General features: G+C 44.8%; 1 protein-coding gene across 1 annotated transcript; it reads left to right on the plus strand.

The window, feature by feature from the left end:
- Positions 1 to 14,069: 14,069 nt before the first annotated feature.
- On the plus strand, positions 14,070 to 16,140 carry FIGNL1 (fidgetin like 1). The gene has a single exon (XM_068973349.1). The coding sequence runs from the start codon at positions 14,070 to 14,072 to the stop codon at positions 16,101 to 16,103; it is 2,034 nt and encodes a 677-aa protein (XP_068829450.1). The 3' UTR covers positions 16,104 to 16,140.
- The last annotated feature ends 405 nt before the right edge of the window (positions 16,141 to 16,545 follow it).

Genomic DNA, 16,545 nt, shown 5'->3' on the forward strand with positions numbered 1-16,545 from the left:
AGTGTTATGCGTATTGTGTCTGATGGGCATCTTGTTCTATTCCGTAGAAAATCAATTGTTATCATGTGGACTTATCCTTTCAAAACAGCTGAAGATATGACGTTCCTGGATGTTTTTAAATGACATTCATTTAGTCGGGAAGCATTCAGGGAGTGCCTAGTACATGTCTGGTGGGCTTCCCTGGTGGTGCTGGTGGTAGAGAACCTGCCCGCCAATGCGGGAGATGCAAGAGACGCAGGTTCAATCCCTGGGTCAGAAAGCTCCCCGGAGAAGGGCATGGCAACCCACTCCAGCATTCCTGCCTGGAGAATCCCCTGGACAGAGGAGTCTGGCGGGCTACAGTCCATAGGGTCTGAAAGAGTCAGACATGGCTAAAGCGGCTTAGCGCATCAGCCACTGTTCTAGATGTCATAGCAACATACGCGTTGGAAATGACTTCAGCTTCTAAAGAAACATCAGTAAATTTAGAATCAAGGCGCAGCCAGAGACCACGTTCTGCGGGCGTGGTGAGAAAGGCTTCCAGGGCCTTGCTCTCCTCATCGGGTTAGGCTCCTGCCCTGGGGCATCACGACTAATAAACACCTGAAGGTTCTCTTTACACAGAAATATCAGGAAGATGCAGGTTTTGTCCAAATCACTGATCTTTCTTTGAAACTCTTTATTCTTCGAAACACATATATTTTAATCCCAAGACAAGTTTTTATTCTTTGGAGACTGTAAAATTGTCAAAAATACTCTCAGAATGGGACCTTGAATTATTATCAGGGCTATCTGAATTTTAAAGATCCCTGTGATCTATGTGCATGTAGCTGAATTACCTGTGTTTTTGAAATCTGTTAGCACATCAGATGCCATGTGGCCCCCCTCTCATTTGGTCAGCTCATTTGTTCTCTGCCCATCAGTGGACAGACCTGACCTCCCGCACAGCGTCGGGATGTGGGATGGGCCAAGGGGACCCACTGGTGCCACCACGTCAGGAGGAACAGAGGGTGGTGATCTGAGCTCAGATCACAGTGTGGAGGCCGAGGGGCCTGCCTTGTACAGTGAGGCTGTCTGCCCCGAGTGTGCTCTGGAGTTAAGATTGTTGCAGGGCCCCCTACGTGGGGCCTGAGTCACCAATGCAGCCACAGCCCACAACCTTTGGGAGCGGCTCCACCCAGCTGATCCACAAATGCACTTTGGAAAGACGACCCAGATTTGTGTTTGAGGCAGGAGACTGGGCAGCAGGTGATGGCAGAGATGCTGCCAGGCGGCATGGGCAGACAGGGAGCAGGAAGCTGATGGATGAATGAAGAGCTCCCCACTGACCGGGCTGGATCTTTGTGTTGGGGAATCTCACACCTCAGCTGGAATGTAGACCCAGGAGAGACTGCAGCTTGCCCACTTCTGGCTCATTTCTAGCTAACTCGTGGCAGTTCCCCCCACCCTGGACCTCACTAGGCATTTCCATAGCACCGTGATCAAACCCCAAATTACCCAGCCTCGGAACAGAACGGCATACTTCCTCCCAGTTTATTTAACACACATCCTCACGGCATGTTCCCTATGTTGTAAATATTTTAATATTAATTTATTTAATACTTATTTTAAAGTTATCAACTATTATTCCCATTTTCCAGATGAGAAAGAGGTCTAGTGACTTTTCTGCATAAGGTCTGGAACATGGCAGTCTGGAATTCACACTTTCTTAGTCATTCAATTCCAAGTGTGCTGTCTCTTGCCCAGAAAAGCCATTTCTCAGGATAACTGGCAGTGAGGAGCTTTCACTCCCTTCTGGGAAAAGCCCATCTTCGCCTCCCAGGGTAGAGTCTTGGACCCTGACCCTAACCAGACAATCCCCAAACAGCCCAATGTGGGGAAGTTTCTGAAGGTCTGCACTGTGCAGCTTAACCCATCTGTGTAGCATCTTCATAACCAATCCAGTGTCCGGATGCAGTGCACAGACCCCCGCTGGCCCTGGGACCAGCTAGCATCTCCCGATAACAGGCAGCTCCAATGAGCACAGGGAAAATCCCAGATCCATCTAGACACACCTAACATCTTGATGCCAAGAAACCTGTTTTTTCTTTTGACACTTCTGACCACAAAGGAAAGGGTTTTCCCTCCTGGCACCAAAAACATGGACTGGTTTCCAACAGCAGTTTCCCACCCATCTGACAGCACTGCCTGGAGTCAGCATCCAACCCCATCTGTGAAGGGCTCAGTCCCTCAAATAGCCTCACCTCACTACCAGCCCGGGTCTCCTGGCCTCCTACCTGACCTGCTGTATATTAGGGGTCCCCATCGCTCCCATGTCAAGATCCACTGTTGGCCAGAACAGTTTACAGAACTCAGGAAGTTACTTTATTTGCATCCTCAAGTTTAACATGAAGGATACAACTCAGGAACAACCAGATAGAAGGGAGACATAGGATGGGGCAGCGGGAGGGAGTGGGGGGCTTCCATCCCCCACCCCCACTCCCTCGAGGGCATGGCTCTCCAAGCAGCCTGATGTGCTCAGTTAGTCAGTCAGTTCAGCTGCTCAGTCGTGTCCGACTCCTTGCGACCCCATGACCTGCAGCATGCCAGGCTTCCCTGTCCATCTCCAACTCCCAGCGCTTGCTGAAACTCATGTCCATGGAGTCAGTGATGCCATCACCAGTGTGAAAGTGCTCCAAACCCTATTGATTAGGAGTTTTCATGGAGATTCCAGTACATCACTGGTTTATTAAATCACTGGCCACTGTGATTAACCCAAGTCTCTGGTCCCTCTCCCCCACTGGAGGTGGGGATGGGATGGTGCTGAATGTTCCCACCTTCTCACTATGGTGACCATCTCTGTCTTTACCCTGTCTGTGGACCTGCCAAGAGTAGCCTCCCTAGAACAAAAGAGATTCCTGTTACCCACAGAATCCAGAGAATTTAGGAGCTCTCTGTCAGGAGCCAGGGACATAGACCTAATATATAACTCTTATTATATCAGACCCAAGATACCTTCTGGAATCATATACATCCTTCCTAAAATGCAGAAAGCAGCCAAATTTCCTGACAACAGAGAATCTCATTCCTGCTGACTCCATGCCTGACACAGGAGGAATTTGTAGAAAAGCCAAGATTTTTAAAAAAAGAAGCTAGAATATTACTCAGCTCTATAAAAGAATGACAGAATGACATCTGCAACAATATAAATGGACCTAAAAGTGATCACACTAAGTGAAGTAAGTCAGAAAGAAAGACAAATGTCATATGACAGCATTTCCATGTGGACTTCAGAAAGATGATACAGGCGAACTTATACAAAACAGAAACAGCTTCAGATACAGAAAACAGACTTATGGTTAACAAATGGGAAAGGAAGGGAGAGGGATAAACTGGGAGCTTGGGATTAAAATATATACACTCAGTTCAGTTCAGTTCAGTCGCTCAGTCGTGTCCAACTCTTTGTGACCCCATGAATCGCAGCACGCCAGGCCTCCCTGTCCATCACCAACTCCCGGAGTTCACTCAGACTCACGTCCATCGAGTCAGTGATGCCATCCAGCCATCTCATCCTCGGTCGTCCCCTTCTGCTCCTGCACCCAATCCCTCCCAAGCATCAGAGTCTTTTCCAGTGAGTCAACTCTTCTCATGAGATGGCCAAAGTACTGGAGCTTCAGCTTTAGCATCATTCTCTCCAAAGAAATCCCAGGGCTGATCTCCTTCAGAATGGACTGGTTGGATCTCCTTGCAGTTCAAGGGACTCTCAAGAGTCTTCTCCAACACCACAGTTCAAAAGCATCAATTCTTTGGTGCTCAGCCTCCTTCACAGTCCAACTCTCACATCCATACATGACCACAGGAAAAGCCATAGCCTTGACTAGACGGACCTTAGTCGGCAAAGTAATGTCTCTGCTTTTGAATATGCTATCTAGGTTGGTCATAACTTTTCTTCCAAGGAGTAAGTATCTTTTAATTTCATGGCTGCACTCATCATCTGCAGTGATTTTGGAGCCCCAAAAACTAAAGTCTGACACTTTCCACTGTTTCCCCATCTATTTCCCATGAAGTGATGGGACCGGATGCCATGATCTTCATTTTCTGAATGTTGAGCTTTAAGCCAACTTTTTCACTCTCCTCTTTCACTTTCATCAGGAGGCTTTTTAGTTCCTCTTCACTTTCTGCCATAAAGGTGGTGTCATCTGCATATCTGAGGTTATTGATATTTCTCCCAGCAATCTTGATTCCAGCTTGTGTTTCTTCCAGTCCAGCATTTCTCATGATGTACTCTGCATATAAGTTAAATAAGCAGGGTGACAATATACAGCCTTGATGTGCTCCTTTTCCTATTTGGAACCAGTCTGTTGTTCCATGTCCAGTTCTAACTGTTGCTTTCTGACCTGCATATAGGTTTCTCAAGAGGCAGGTCAGGTGGTCTGGTATTCCCATATCTTTCAGAATTTTCCACAGTTTATTGTGATCCACACAGTCAAAGGCTTTGGCATAGTCAATAAAGCAGAAATAGATTTTTTTCTGGAACTCTTGCTTCTTTAATGATGCAGCGGATGTTGGCAATTTATATAAAATAGATAAACATAAGGGCCTATTAGACAGCATGTGTGTGCGTGCTCAGCAGCTCATTTGTGTCCAACTCTTTGCGACCCCATGGACTGTAGCCCAGCAGGCTGCTCTGTCCATGGAATTCTCCAAGCAAGAATACTAGAGTGGGAAGCCGTTCGTTTCTCCAGGGGATCTTCCCAACCCAGGGATCAAACCCAGGTCTCCCACATTGCAGGAGGATTCTTTACCACTGTGACATCTGGAAAGCCCATTTTATAGCACAGGGAACTGTAATAATTTATATGGGGAGAGAATCTGGAAAAGAATCTGTATATCAGAATCACTTTGTTGTATATCTTAAACTAACCCAACATTGTAAATCAACTATCTGTGTGCTCATGCTGTTGTGTCTGACTCTTTGTGACCCTTTGGACAGTAGCCTGTCAGGCTCTTCTGTCCATGGAATTTTCTAAGCATGAATACTGGAGTGACTTGCTTCAATAGAAAATAAAAATTAAATTAAAAACTAATAAGTTGAAAACAAAGGAGAGGTGGGCTGATTATCCCAAGGGATAAGAAGGAAGACCCCAGAGGAAGCAAGTTCCAACCATCCATGGACTTCATACCTATGCCCCTTAACCTGAGAGTCCAGGTTAGCAACAAATATTGCTGGTCTTTTATTCAGAAGGCCTGTATTTGAGGAAAGGAATGGAGCTTGCCTAATGGCTTTTTGATCTAAGGACTGTTTCATTGCTTTTCTCAATCATGGAAATCTCCAAATATATAAGAACATTTTTTTGCTTTCTTTTAAACTGCATTTGATATCAATACTTATTTCTTCAGTATTCCTGTGTCACCTGCCATCACCTACACTTGTCATAAATAGTAGAAAAAATAAGAAAGTACTGTGAGAGTAAGTTGCTTGTATGAATTGGATAAATTTGGAACTATCATTTTGGAGAAAGTTGAGTGTGATTCCACAGGTAGAGATGCAAAATGGATGGTTGGGGAAAGAAGAAAGGAGGAAGAAAAGAACAATGAATTCATATAGACAGGACCCCACGACATACATAGAAGACTGTACATATACACCCCATATACAGGAGACTCCAAAAATGTCCAGACTGTTGAAGTCACGTCCAGACCCTGCCATTGGTAAGAGACGGTGATATCTCTGTAACCGAGCAGGACCCTATGAGGCCTTCCCAGAACAGATCCCCACATGTGTCTTCCACCTGCCTTTTGTCTACAGAGAACTTTAGTCTAAGAATACATTTATTCAGAGAAGTGAGAAAATACAGAAAGGAAAGCAGTCAAGCAAGACAAAATGATAATAGGTTAGCCAATAAACAAAGTCAAGGACTTTAGTTCCTCCTCAGGGACTATAGCTAATACTCTGAGCCATGTCCTTTGAGCTGTTTTGCAGAGGCTGAGACCCTCACCAGGTGAGAGAAATTAACTGTGTGCTGCTCACAAGCACATGGAACCCAGACCAGAGGGAGCCAGAAGGTTGACAACGCTGACTCCTAATTACCTCACCACCAGGCCACTGGAAGAATGTCCACAAGTTGATCATGCCCTGTCCTTGAACACTATATGACTCCTCATTACCCCATCCAGGGCAGGACACATAATTTTGAGGGCATTAGCCTCCCATGGCCCCCTTTGCCTGGCAAAACAACAAACCTATTCTTTTCTGCTTCACCCAAAACTCTGTCTCTGCATTTCTGTTCAGCACAGGTGAACAGAGGACAAGTTTCAGTGACGTTTCCAGGCATTAGAGAGGAGCCAAGTCACATGAGAAGTGTTAAAATGGAAGAATATTTTATTGGTAAAGACACAGAGAGGCCTTACTTGGTAACTGTCTTCAAATGTTACCCTCACTCTGACATGAAGAGTCTTTGTGCCTCAAAGAGCAAGTGACACAGAGGGAGAGTTATTTTCAATGTGAAACGTCAACTTATCAGCAAATAGAGTGTGATATCTCACAGGTCAGTAAATGCTCCACCTCGGTGGGTGCTGGCTGGAGACAGGAAAATCAACAGTTGAGAAATGGTGGGGGAAACTCTTCCAAGAGACTGAAAACTACAGTATATGACCTTTAATCTCTCTCTGTATCTGAGATTCCAACAGTCTATGAAAATAAGAGAATCTGCCTAAATTACAAAGTAGAAACACCACTAACAGCATGGGTTATTTTTCTGTGAGAAGCTCTAATCTGTGCAACCCATGTCCAGCAAAGGGCTTGCCCATAACAATGCCTATCACTTGGGCACTCTTTCCTGGGGTCAGCTCTGGCCTCAATGCCCTTCAGAGGTCAGCTCCACTTATCCCCCCACAGTCCTTGGAGGTAGCTCATGAGTAGTGGGGTCAGAATCTGAACTCTGCCTCCACCACCTAGCACCAGCCCCTCTGGCATAAGAATACCATGTGTTTCCTTTGTTGTGCAGAAGCTTTTAATTTTAATTAGGTCCCATTTGTTTATTTTTGCCTTTATTTCCAAAATTCTGGGAGGTGGGTCATAGAGGATCCTGCTGTGATTTATGTCAGAGAGTGTTTTGCCTATGTTCTCCTCCAGGAGTTTTATAGTTTCTGGTCTTACATTTAGATCTTTAAGCCTCTGCACAACAAAGGAAACTATAAGCAAGGTGAAAAGACAGCCGTCAGAATGGGAGAAAATAATAGCAGATGAAGCAACTGACAAAGAATTAATCTCAAAAATATACAAGCAACTCCTGAAGCTCAATTCCAGAAAAAGAAATGACCCAATCAAAAAATGGGCTAAAGAACTAAACAGCCATTTCTTCAAAGAAGACATACAGATGGCTAACAAACATATGAAAAGATGCTCAACATCACTCATTATCAGAGAAATGCAAATCAAAACCACAATGAGGTACCATCTCATGCCAGTCAGAATGGCTGCTATCCAAAAGTCTACAAAAAATAAAAGCTGGAGAGGATGTGGAGAAAAGGGAACCCTCTTGCACTGTTGGTGGGAATGCAAACTAGTACAGCCATTATGGAGAACAGTGTGGAGATTCCTTAAAAAACTGGAAACAGAACTGCCATATGACTCAGCAATCCCACTGCTGGGCATACACACCAAGGAGACCAGAATTGAAAGAGACACGTGTACCCCACGTGTTTATAATAGTCAGGATATGGAAGCAACCTAGATATCCATCAGCAGATGAATGGATAAGAAAGCTGTGGTACATATACACAATGGAGTACTACTCAGCCATTAAAAAGAATACATTTGAATCAGTTCTAATGAGGTGGATGAAACTGGAGCCTATTATACAGAGTGAAATAAGCCAGAAAGAAAAATACCAATATAGTATAATAACGCATATATATGGAATTTAGAAAGATGGTAACGATAACCCTGTATGTTAGACAGCAAAAGAGACACAGATGCATAGAACACTCTTTTGGAGTCTGTGGGAGAGGGCGAGGGTGGGATGATTTGGGAAACTGGCATTGAATGTGTATTATCATATGTGAAACAAATCGCCAGTTCAGGTTCAATGCAGGATACAGGATGCTTGGGGCTGGTGCAATGGGATGACTCAGAGGGATGGGATAGGAAGAGAAGTGGGAGGGGGGTTCAGGATGGGGGACACATGTACCCCTGTGGTGGATTCATGTTGATGTATGGCAAAATCAATATAGTATTGTAAAGTAATTAGCCTCCAATTAAAATAAATAAATTTATATTAAAAAATAAATAGATAAATAAAAATTCTCAAATTCCAGGGAATAAGTGTCAGAAAACTGAAAGAAAAAGAATACCATGTGTTAGCTTCCTAGGGCTGCTGAAAAGAAAATAAATTTGCTCTCAGAGTGCTGGAGGCCAGGATCCAGAAGTGGCGAGGCCAGCCAGGCCACACTCCCTCCAAAGCCCCAGGGAGGATCCTTCCTTGTCTGCTCCAGTCTCTGGTAGCCCAGGTGTTCTCTGGCGTGTGGCTGCATACCTCCTACTTCTGCCTCGTCTTCAGGTGGTCGTCTTCTCTCAGTGTCTCTTTCCTTCTTCTCTACTGAAGCATTGGTTCCCTGGATTAGGGTCCATCTCAATCCTGTATGACCTCAGGTTAACTCAGTTACATCTGCAAAGACCTTATTTCCAAATAAGGTGACATTCACAGATGTTGGCTGTATGTATGTTTTTTGGCAGGGGGATACAATTCAACTCACAACACATGGTATTAAACTGGAAGCACCAGAGGTACAGACTCATGTTGGCAGTGGATTCAGGAGGAAAGCAATAGAAGTGCGTCATTACTTTCCTGCTCTGTCCACCCATTTCAGGGGAGGCCCATCTCCCCACTCACCAGCTCGGTTCATGTTGCTGATGCCAGGGAGCCTGTCAGAGCCTCATGGTTCATCCAGTGAGCTAGGGAAAACCTGTTACTAAAACTGCACATCTCATTCACTCCAGGTCCACACACCCTTTACTTCTCTGATGGAGGCAGGTACTCATCCCCTCCATCCTCAATTTTCACTCTGCCTTCTTCCTTAATGCTGAGTTAAGGAGGTGAAAGGTGGGAACTTGGTCAGAGTCCAGCCACAATCAGGAATCCCACCCAGAAAGAACTGACTCTTGTTCCATCTGCTTCTACACCCCCTCCACCGCATCCATTTCCCTGGACCTACAAACACACCACTTTTAAAATTAAAGTGACTCTCCTGGCAGACGAAGATGCACATTATTTGAGGCCATATTCTCCCTCTGCTTCAAAACAAATGAGATTACTGAAGTGTGCATTGGCATTTGTTGGAGATCATGTTTATAATATTCATGAATATGGAAATGAGAGGCCAGCTCCCAGAATCCCTCACACCAAGAACTTGCACTCTGTTCGCTGTAAGTGAAAACTTCTTCCCTTGAAGGTTTAAAATTTTTTACTAGACAGAAAAACAACAACAACCATAACAAAAAACAGTGTATGGTCTCAGAAGGAAAGTGGAAGACCTGCCTAGCTCAAGCACTACACTCTTACAAATTATGCTAAAGTATTAGGACAGTATTCTAAAATATCCCATTTGTAACAGAAAAGGTCTTGCTATAGATTAGGGCTTGAATCCCCCAAATATCACTAATAACACTAGTAGTACCAATAAATATAATACAGCATCACAGCTTCTGCTGAATGTCTGCAATGTGCCAGCGTCTGCTTTGACAATTTAAGTATTAGAGCTCATATTAACCATAACTCTTACAATAACATATTGGGTTAGAGATGCTTATTCTTGTTTTACAGATGAGGGGGAGGTTGAAATTCATACAGGGCATGGAATTGACTTAGATTTTTGTGAACTATGCAGGAAGAAAAAACTGCTAGATTGGGAAATGCTTTTCTGTCAAATGTGCAAAAGTAAAGTGGCAATGCTAATGCCACTTGGAGAAATTTTAATATGTGAACAACGGGCTTCCCAGGTAAAGAACTCGCCTGCCAATGCAGGAGACGCAAAAGACGCAAGTTCAATCCTGGGTCCTGGAAGATCCCCTGGAGGAGGGCATGGCAATCCAGTCCAGTATTCTTGCCTGAAATCCCATGGACAGAGGAGCCTGGCAGGCTACAATCCATAGGGTCGCAAAGATCAGATACTACTGAAGTGACTTAGCACACACTCACACACATGAACAGTACTCTTAGGAGGCTAAGGTGGTGGTTTATATAATACAAATTCTCCAAAATGCTATCACTAAAACTTTGGTGATGAAAATCACTGAAAATTGCTATTTCCCAAATATGTAGTATTGATATGATTTCTAAATATACAAGTAGAAAAACAGCTAGTAAACAAAGCTATTAAGCTGGTCTTAAGATAATGTTTTTAATTTTCATTTTTTTCTGGGTAATTATAACTAGTAAATTATTTAGTATATTATGAAGAATTACAATAAAAAGTCTTTTGTTACTATCTAATCCAAGAGATGAATTGTGAGCTACCCTTTTCCCTTGTTTATTTTTAAAAGGTATTGTCCAATCATTCCCTTTTATTTTATGCCCACTTTAAAAAATGTTTAAAGAAAGGTCCTAAAAGAAGTGTTCCATCTCACACTCCTTTAGGAGTGCATTTCAATGTCAATTGCTGTTAGTTGCTCCAGGAACTGCACATTCGTTTTCTCCATCCCTGGTGCCAGGCGCTCACTTTCTGGGGAAGCAGTGCCCGCAGGCAGGAGAGGAGGAGGCCCTGTGGCTTCCCAAGGAGCGTCTCCTCTTTGCTCTCTGAGAGAGGTACTCAGGAGGGCACCCTCTTCCCCAGCGCGGCCCCTTCTTGCTTTAAACCAGAATATGTCAGTAGGTTCCTGGGGTTGTAGGTGTGCCCTTGGGACACTGAGATGATGAGCCCAGGTAGGATGATGGCAGGATGAGAAGGTGGGAAGATGGTCCTTTGTGACCCCCTCAGCTCATTCCATCAGACTCCACACTTCCCAGATGACTCATGGCATGAACTATTAAGTTGGTGCAAAAGTATGGTTTTTTGCTTCGTTGAACTTTGCCATTTGATACTGGAATACATTCTTAAATGTGGTTATGTTATACATCATTTTCATGCTCATTTCTTACTTCATGTTTTTTGCTAATGAATTATTACTTGCTGTTTACTTTATATGTATTTTATACTATGGAAATGATGCTAGAGAAAAAACAAATTTGAGTGATTTTCTTATTTGAGTTCAAAATGGGTCATAAAGCAGCAGAGACAACTTGCAACACACTTGGCCCCGAAACTGAACTCAATACCCAGAGGTGGCTGTGAGGGGTATTCCGTTCCTTGTCCTGCGCCGGGACAGTCCCTGGGAAGAAGGGCATGCTTCCCAGTCTTCCAGGAGCAAGTCTTCCAGGACCCACGGAACAAAAGGACGCGCTGGCTGAGTGACGTGGGGATTCGAGATGCGGATTCTGAGTTTAAAAACGTGTGAGAGGGAGGCTCCTTCCTAAGGGAAACAACCAAACCAACTCCCCTAGGGCGCTGGTCAGAGCTTGAGCTTGGTAACCGAGACACGGGGGCGGGGCCGGGGCGGGACTGGGAGCTCAGACCCCGCCCCAGGAAGCCTACAGCGCTTCCTCGCCCGCGCTCTCAGTGTCTCACAGACTCACGCACGCCGGGATGCACGCACGCACGCACGCACGGCGGGGCTGAATCGGCAGCAGTGCGCAGGCGCACACGGTCCGCGCGCTTTTCGGAAGCCGCAGGTTGGCGGGGAGAGCCTTGAGGGGTAAGGCCGGGGTGGGGCGCGGGGCCGGGAAGGCTGAAGGTGCGAGTGGCTCCATGTGCTGGCAGGCCGACCCGGGAGTGTGGTCTCCCGGCTGGTAAGGCTTCAGCAGCGGCGAGTCCGGAGCCGGCCTCTGGGGAGGCGGTGTCCCGGGGGCCGGGCGGGCGGCGCTCTCCGGAGGTTCGGCGGGGGGAGGCGGAGCCAGGCCTGGAGCCAGAAGGAAGGGCCTGCACCCGAGGTCAGGGCCAGCGGGCAGTGGGCGGTCCCTCCCTGTGAGCGCCGCAGGGTCCGCCATCCGCAGCCCGGTCAGCGCGGTGACCACTGTCCCCGGGGACGTTCCTCCGGGTGCAAGGGGAGGGTCGGTGTGGTGGGAAGCACCTACCGTCTGGATCAACAGCGCATCCTACAACGGGCAGGGAAACCCCAGAAGATGGGACTGCATCTCATACATCACTGCCGAATAACCGTTGTAGAGATCTAGGAAGTGGTGCCCGGGGCCAGGCTGTGCTGCTGAGGGGCGCTGGCCAAGCCGTCTTTGGTTTGTGTGTCCCTAGTCCTTCGGTGAATGATTGCGTTGAAAGGAAAAAGGAAGACTTAGAGGTGAATGTTGAAGAAATCTGAGAGGGTGGAAAGGAAAGAGCAGGGTATTGGGGGGGACAGTGATTAGAACGCTGAGCCTTTGGAAGAATCCCAGGGTTGCAGATGATAAGGTGGGATGACGCTGTGGGAGAGGAATAGGATGTTCATGGTAACAAGAAAGTTGGTTGTAAGTGACTTCCAAGTCACCTCTCTTGCAATTTCTCATTTCTGGTATTGTAGGATTAAAATAGGGTAAAATGGAATAGTGGAAAGAGGAATAAATTGTCACGAGATGTCAGTTCTAGTTTTGACTTTATAGCTGTAAGCAAATTAGGATCTTAGTGTTTATTTTTTTCAAAAATATTACAGAGGTTTATGAACGCCTACTTAAAATATGACTGATTCTTTTAGGGTTCAAGGGAGAAAGCTGTATTAAGCATGGCTCTTGCACCAAAAGAACCTGCTGATTATTAAGCTATATTTACATGTAATTTCGAAGGTAAAATTTAAAATACATAAAGTTCTTGGTTTTTACTTTATTGCAGTACCCTTAGGAAGCTTCAACGTTTTCTTACACGTTTTTCTTGTGGATTGTCAGGTAAATTCTACACATCCACCAACATTCATCTACACATTCATCTACAGTTCTGTAAAAATAATTTTAACTTAATGAAAGGAGGCTTGTAAGACTAACATGAGGGGGAAAAGATCTAAAATAAAGCACCTTACTACCAACTGGTTCTCATATTTCATCACAACAGCTTCGCTTTGTAAAGAATCCTGTGAAACTGGGAAATCGTGAGAGATTCTGGGGCATCGTGTTTTAAAGTGCTCATCTACCTGTTCCAAATCCTTGGAAACATTTACTATGTGATAATTGTTCCTGTCTGTTATCTGTGACCTTTGGTGGCACTGTGAAGGGGCATTTTGTCCATGGTAAAGTGCATATGAACTGCAGTGAAACTGCTCATATGTGAATTCTGGCACCATTGCTCACTGGCTGTGTGACCTCAGCTTAAGTTTCTGAACTCTCAGCCTCAGTGTCTGCATTTGTGCAGATAGTAATTTTCAGATATTTTCATATTCATTATTTGACTTGATTCTCACAGTGATTTCTCTTATTTTACAGATAAAACTGAAGGCCCAGCAATAGGAAGAAGCCACCATGACATTGTTCCTCTGATTGTCCTTAGAGACCAGACTTACACCTCTCTGCTTGACTTGGTTTGTTTTGCTTTGCTTGTCTCTAGTTCCATTGTTTTCCATGTTGCTGCCACTGTCTTTGATCTTCCTGCAGTTAGTGTTTGTGGTGGTTCTGGAGAGAGTGACCTATTAACTAACTAGGCCCATGGCCCTGACAGGACCCAAGACTTTCCAGAGGGTGGTCCTTTGAAGTGCCCTCAGAATGCCACTGGGCATTCTGGTCACTGACACCACCCTCTAAACCTTGTGAATGTTTTTCCTATTCACAGGGAAAATTGTTATGTAACTGAAACAGTTTAACCCATAACAGAGCATTATTGACTCTTTAATCTTTTATATCTTGAATGTTTGAAAGCTATGGTTAAATAGATGTTTCCACTATAAACAGCCTTTCCTTATAAATTTACTTCGTAAATAAAAAGTCCAGTGTGTTTTCCTTAAGATGGGCAAAGAGTTTAAAAGTATGTTAAAAGTGTTATGTCTTTGTTTTCTTCTAAACTGAATTTTTTTCATCTTTGTTATTTGTCATAGAGCCTCTAAAATGCAGGCCTCCAGCTCCAGGTCTGTACATCTGAGTGACTGGCAGAAGAATTACTTTGCACTTACATCTGGTACATGTACACCTGGACAGAAGGCAGATGCCTACCGAGCGCAGATACTCCGCATTCAGTATGCATGGGCAAACTCTGATATCTCCCAGGTCTGTGCTACTACACTGTTCAGAAAATATGCAGAGAAATATTCTGCAGTTATTGATTCTGACAATGTTGAAACTGGCTTGAATAACTATGCAGAAAGCATTTTAACTCTTGCAAGATCTCAGCAAACTGACAGTGACAAATGGAAGTCTGGATTGTCAGTAAATAATGTGTTTAAACTGAGCAATGTGCAGGAGATGATGCGTGCTGGCAAGAAATCCAAAGACTCTCTGTTGGCGCCTGCTGATGCATCACTAGTCATCCACAAAGAGGCCACTGTCTTTGACCTTCCTGCATTTAGCGTTTGTGGTGGTTCCGGGGAGAGCAACCTGTTGACTGACTCAGCCCATGGTGCTGACAGGACTCAAGAGTTTGCAGAGGGTGGTCCTTCTTTGACGTGCCCTCAGAGTGCACAGCCACCTCTGGTCATTAACACCACTAAGACGTGTCCTGTAGCCTCAGCACCTTTTGGTGAGTCAGCCCTTGCAAAGTTCCATGCCAGACCATTATTTGGGAATGTCAAAACGGAAAATAACAGCTTTCTAAAAGGAAATATAGGTCTCAATGTGTTCTCATCTAATCAGTCTTGTTTTCCTTCTTTCTGTGAAAATACACGGGACAGAAAAGCTTTTTATGGTGCTGGCACCACTGATGCACTTGCCACCCCAATACTGAACAAGGCTTTTAGTAAAACAGAAGATAATGGCCAAAGAGGGAAGAGCAGCCTGCCTGCTTTTAAAACTGCAAAGGAACAGTTATGGGTAGATCAGCAGAAAAAGCACCATCAGCCCCAGCGTGCATCAGGGTCTTCATATGGTGGAGTGAAAAAGTCTCTGGGGGCTGGTAGATCCCGAGGGATATTTGGAAAGTTTGTTCCTCCTGTACCTAAGCAAGATGGGGGAGATCTGGGTGGGGGGATGCAGTATAAGCCTCAGGGTGCAGGTGCTGTAGACCCAGCACATCCCATGGACGAGCGTTTGAAGAACTTGGAGCCCAGAATGATTGAACTTATTATGAATGAGATTATGGATCAGGGACCTCCAGTAAATTGGGAAGATATCGCAGGCGTGGAATTTGCCAAGGCCACAATAAAGGAGATAGTTGTGTGGCCCATGTTGCGGCCAGACATCTTCACTGGCCTACGAGGACCCCCTAAAGGCATTCTGCTCTTTGGTCCCCCTGGCACTGGTAAGACTCTGATTGGCAAATGCATTGCTAGTCAGGCTGGGGCAACGTTCTTCAGTATCTCTGCTTCCTCCTTGACTTCCAAGTGGGTGGGTGAGGGGGAGAAAATGGTCCGTGCATTGTTTGCTGTAGCAAGATGTCAGCAACCAGCTGTGATATTTATTGATGAAATTGATTCCTTGTTATCTCAGCGCGGAGATGGTGAGCACGAATCTTCTAGAAGGATAAAAACCGAATTTCTAGTTCAGTTAGATGGGGCAGCCACATCTTCTGAAGACCGTATTCTAGTGGTGGGAGCAACCAACCGGCCACAAGAAATTGACGAGGCTGCCCGGAGAAGGCTGGTGAAAAGGCTGTATATTCCCCTCCCAGAAGCTTCAGCCAGGAAACAGATAGTAGTTAATCTGATGTCCAAGGAGCAGTGCTGCCTCAGTGAGGAGGAGCTCGCGCTGGTGGTGCAGCATTCTGACGGGTTCTCTGGGGCAGACATGACTCAGCTGTGCCGGGAGGCGTCTCTGGGTCCTATTCGCAGTTTGCAGGTTGTTGACATTGCCACCATAACGCCTGATCAAGTTCGCCCAATAGCTTACAGTGACTTTGAAAATGCTTTCAGAACTGTGCGACCTAGTGTATCTCCTGAAGATTTAGAGCTTTATGAAAACTGGAATAGGACTTTTGGTTGTGGAAAATAAATGGGACACTTAGGATGGCATCTTTGTAGTCTTGTCTTTCCACTTTTTATTATAGCAAGGAAATTAATGAATTGTGAAATGTATATTCTGAATCTGTACCTTAAAATAAAATATGATAACAATATGTTAACTTTTACAATTGATTGACTTAGACTATATTAATATAAGCTCAATTTTCATTCCAGTTGTTTCCTGATATTTAAGCCTATACATACAAGATAGGAATGCGCTTTTTTTCTTTTGTTGCTAAGAGGTCTTTTCAGGATGTATACTGTGATGAATAGTAAGCTCAAACAGAAATTTTTAAAAAAATGTGATTTGTGTTTGGAAATGTATCTGACGTACAAGCATGTTTTATTGAAGGTTTCTTGTGAGGATCACATCATGCTTAGTGTTGGCTAGTATAGTGGTTTACATTAGAAACTGAGTGTTGTTTACTGTT

The sequence above is a fragment of the Capricornis sumatraensis genome, chromosome 5 (assembly GCF_032405125.1).
Source record: "Capricornis sumatraensis isolate serow.1 chromosome 5, serow.2, whole genome shotgun sequence".
NCBI classification, from domain to species: domain Eukaryota; kingdom Metazoa; phylum Chordata; class Mammalia; order Artiodactyla; family Bovidae; genus Capricornis; species Capricornis sumatraensis.

Excerpts from the sequence above, each read along its gene's own strand:
- FIGNL1 (XM_068973349.1), top strand. The coding sequence starts at position 14,070 with ATGCAGGCCTCCAGCTCCAGGTCTGTACATCTGAGTGACTGGCAGAAG.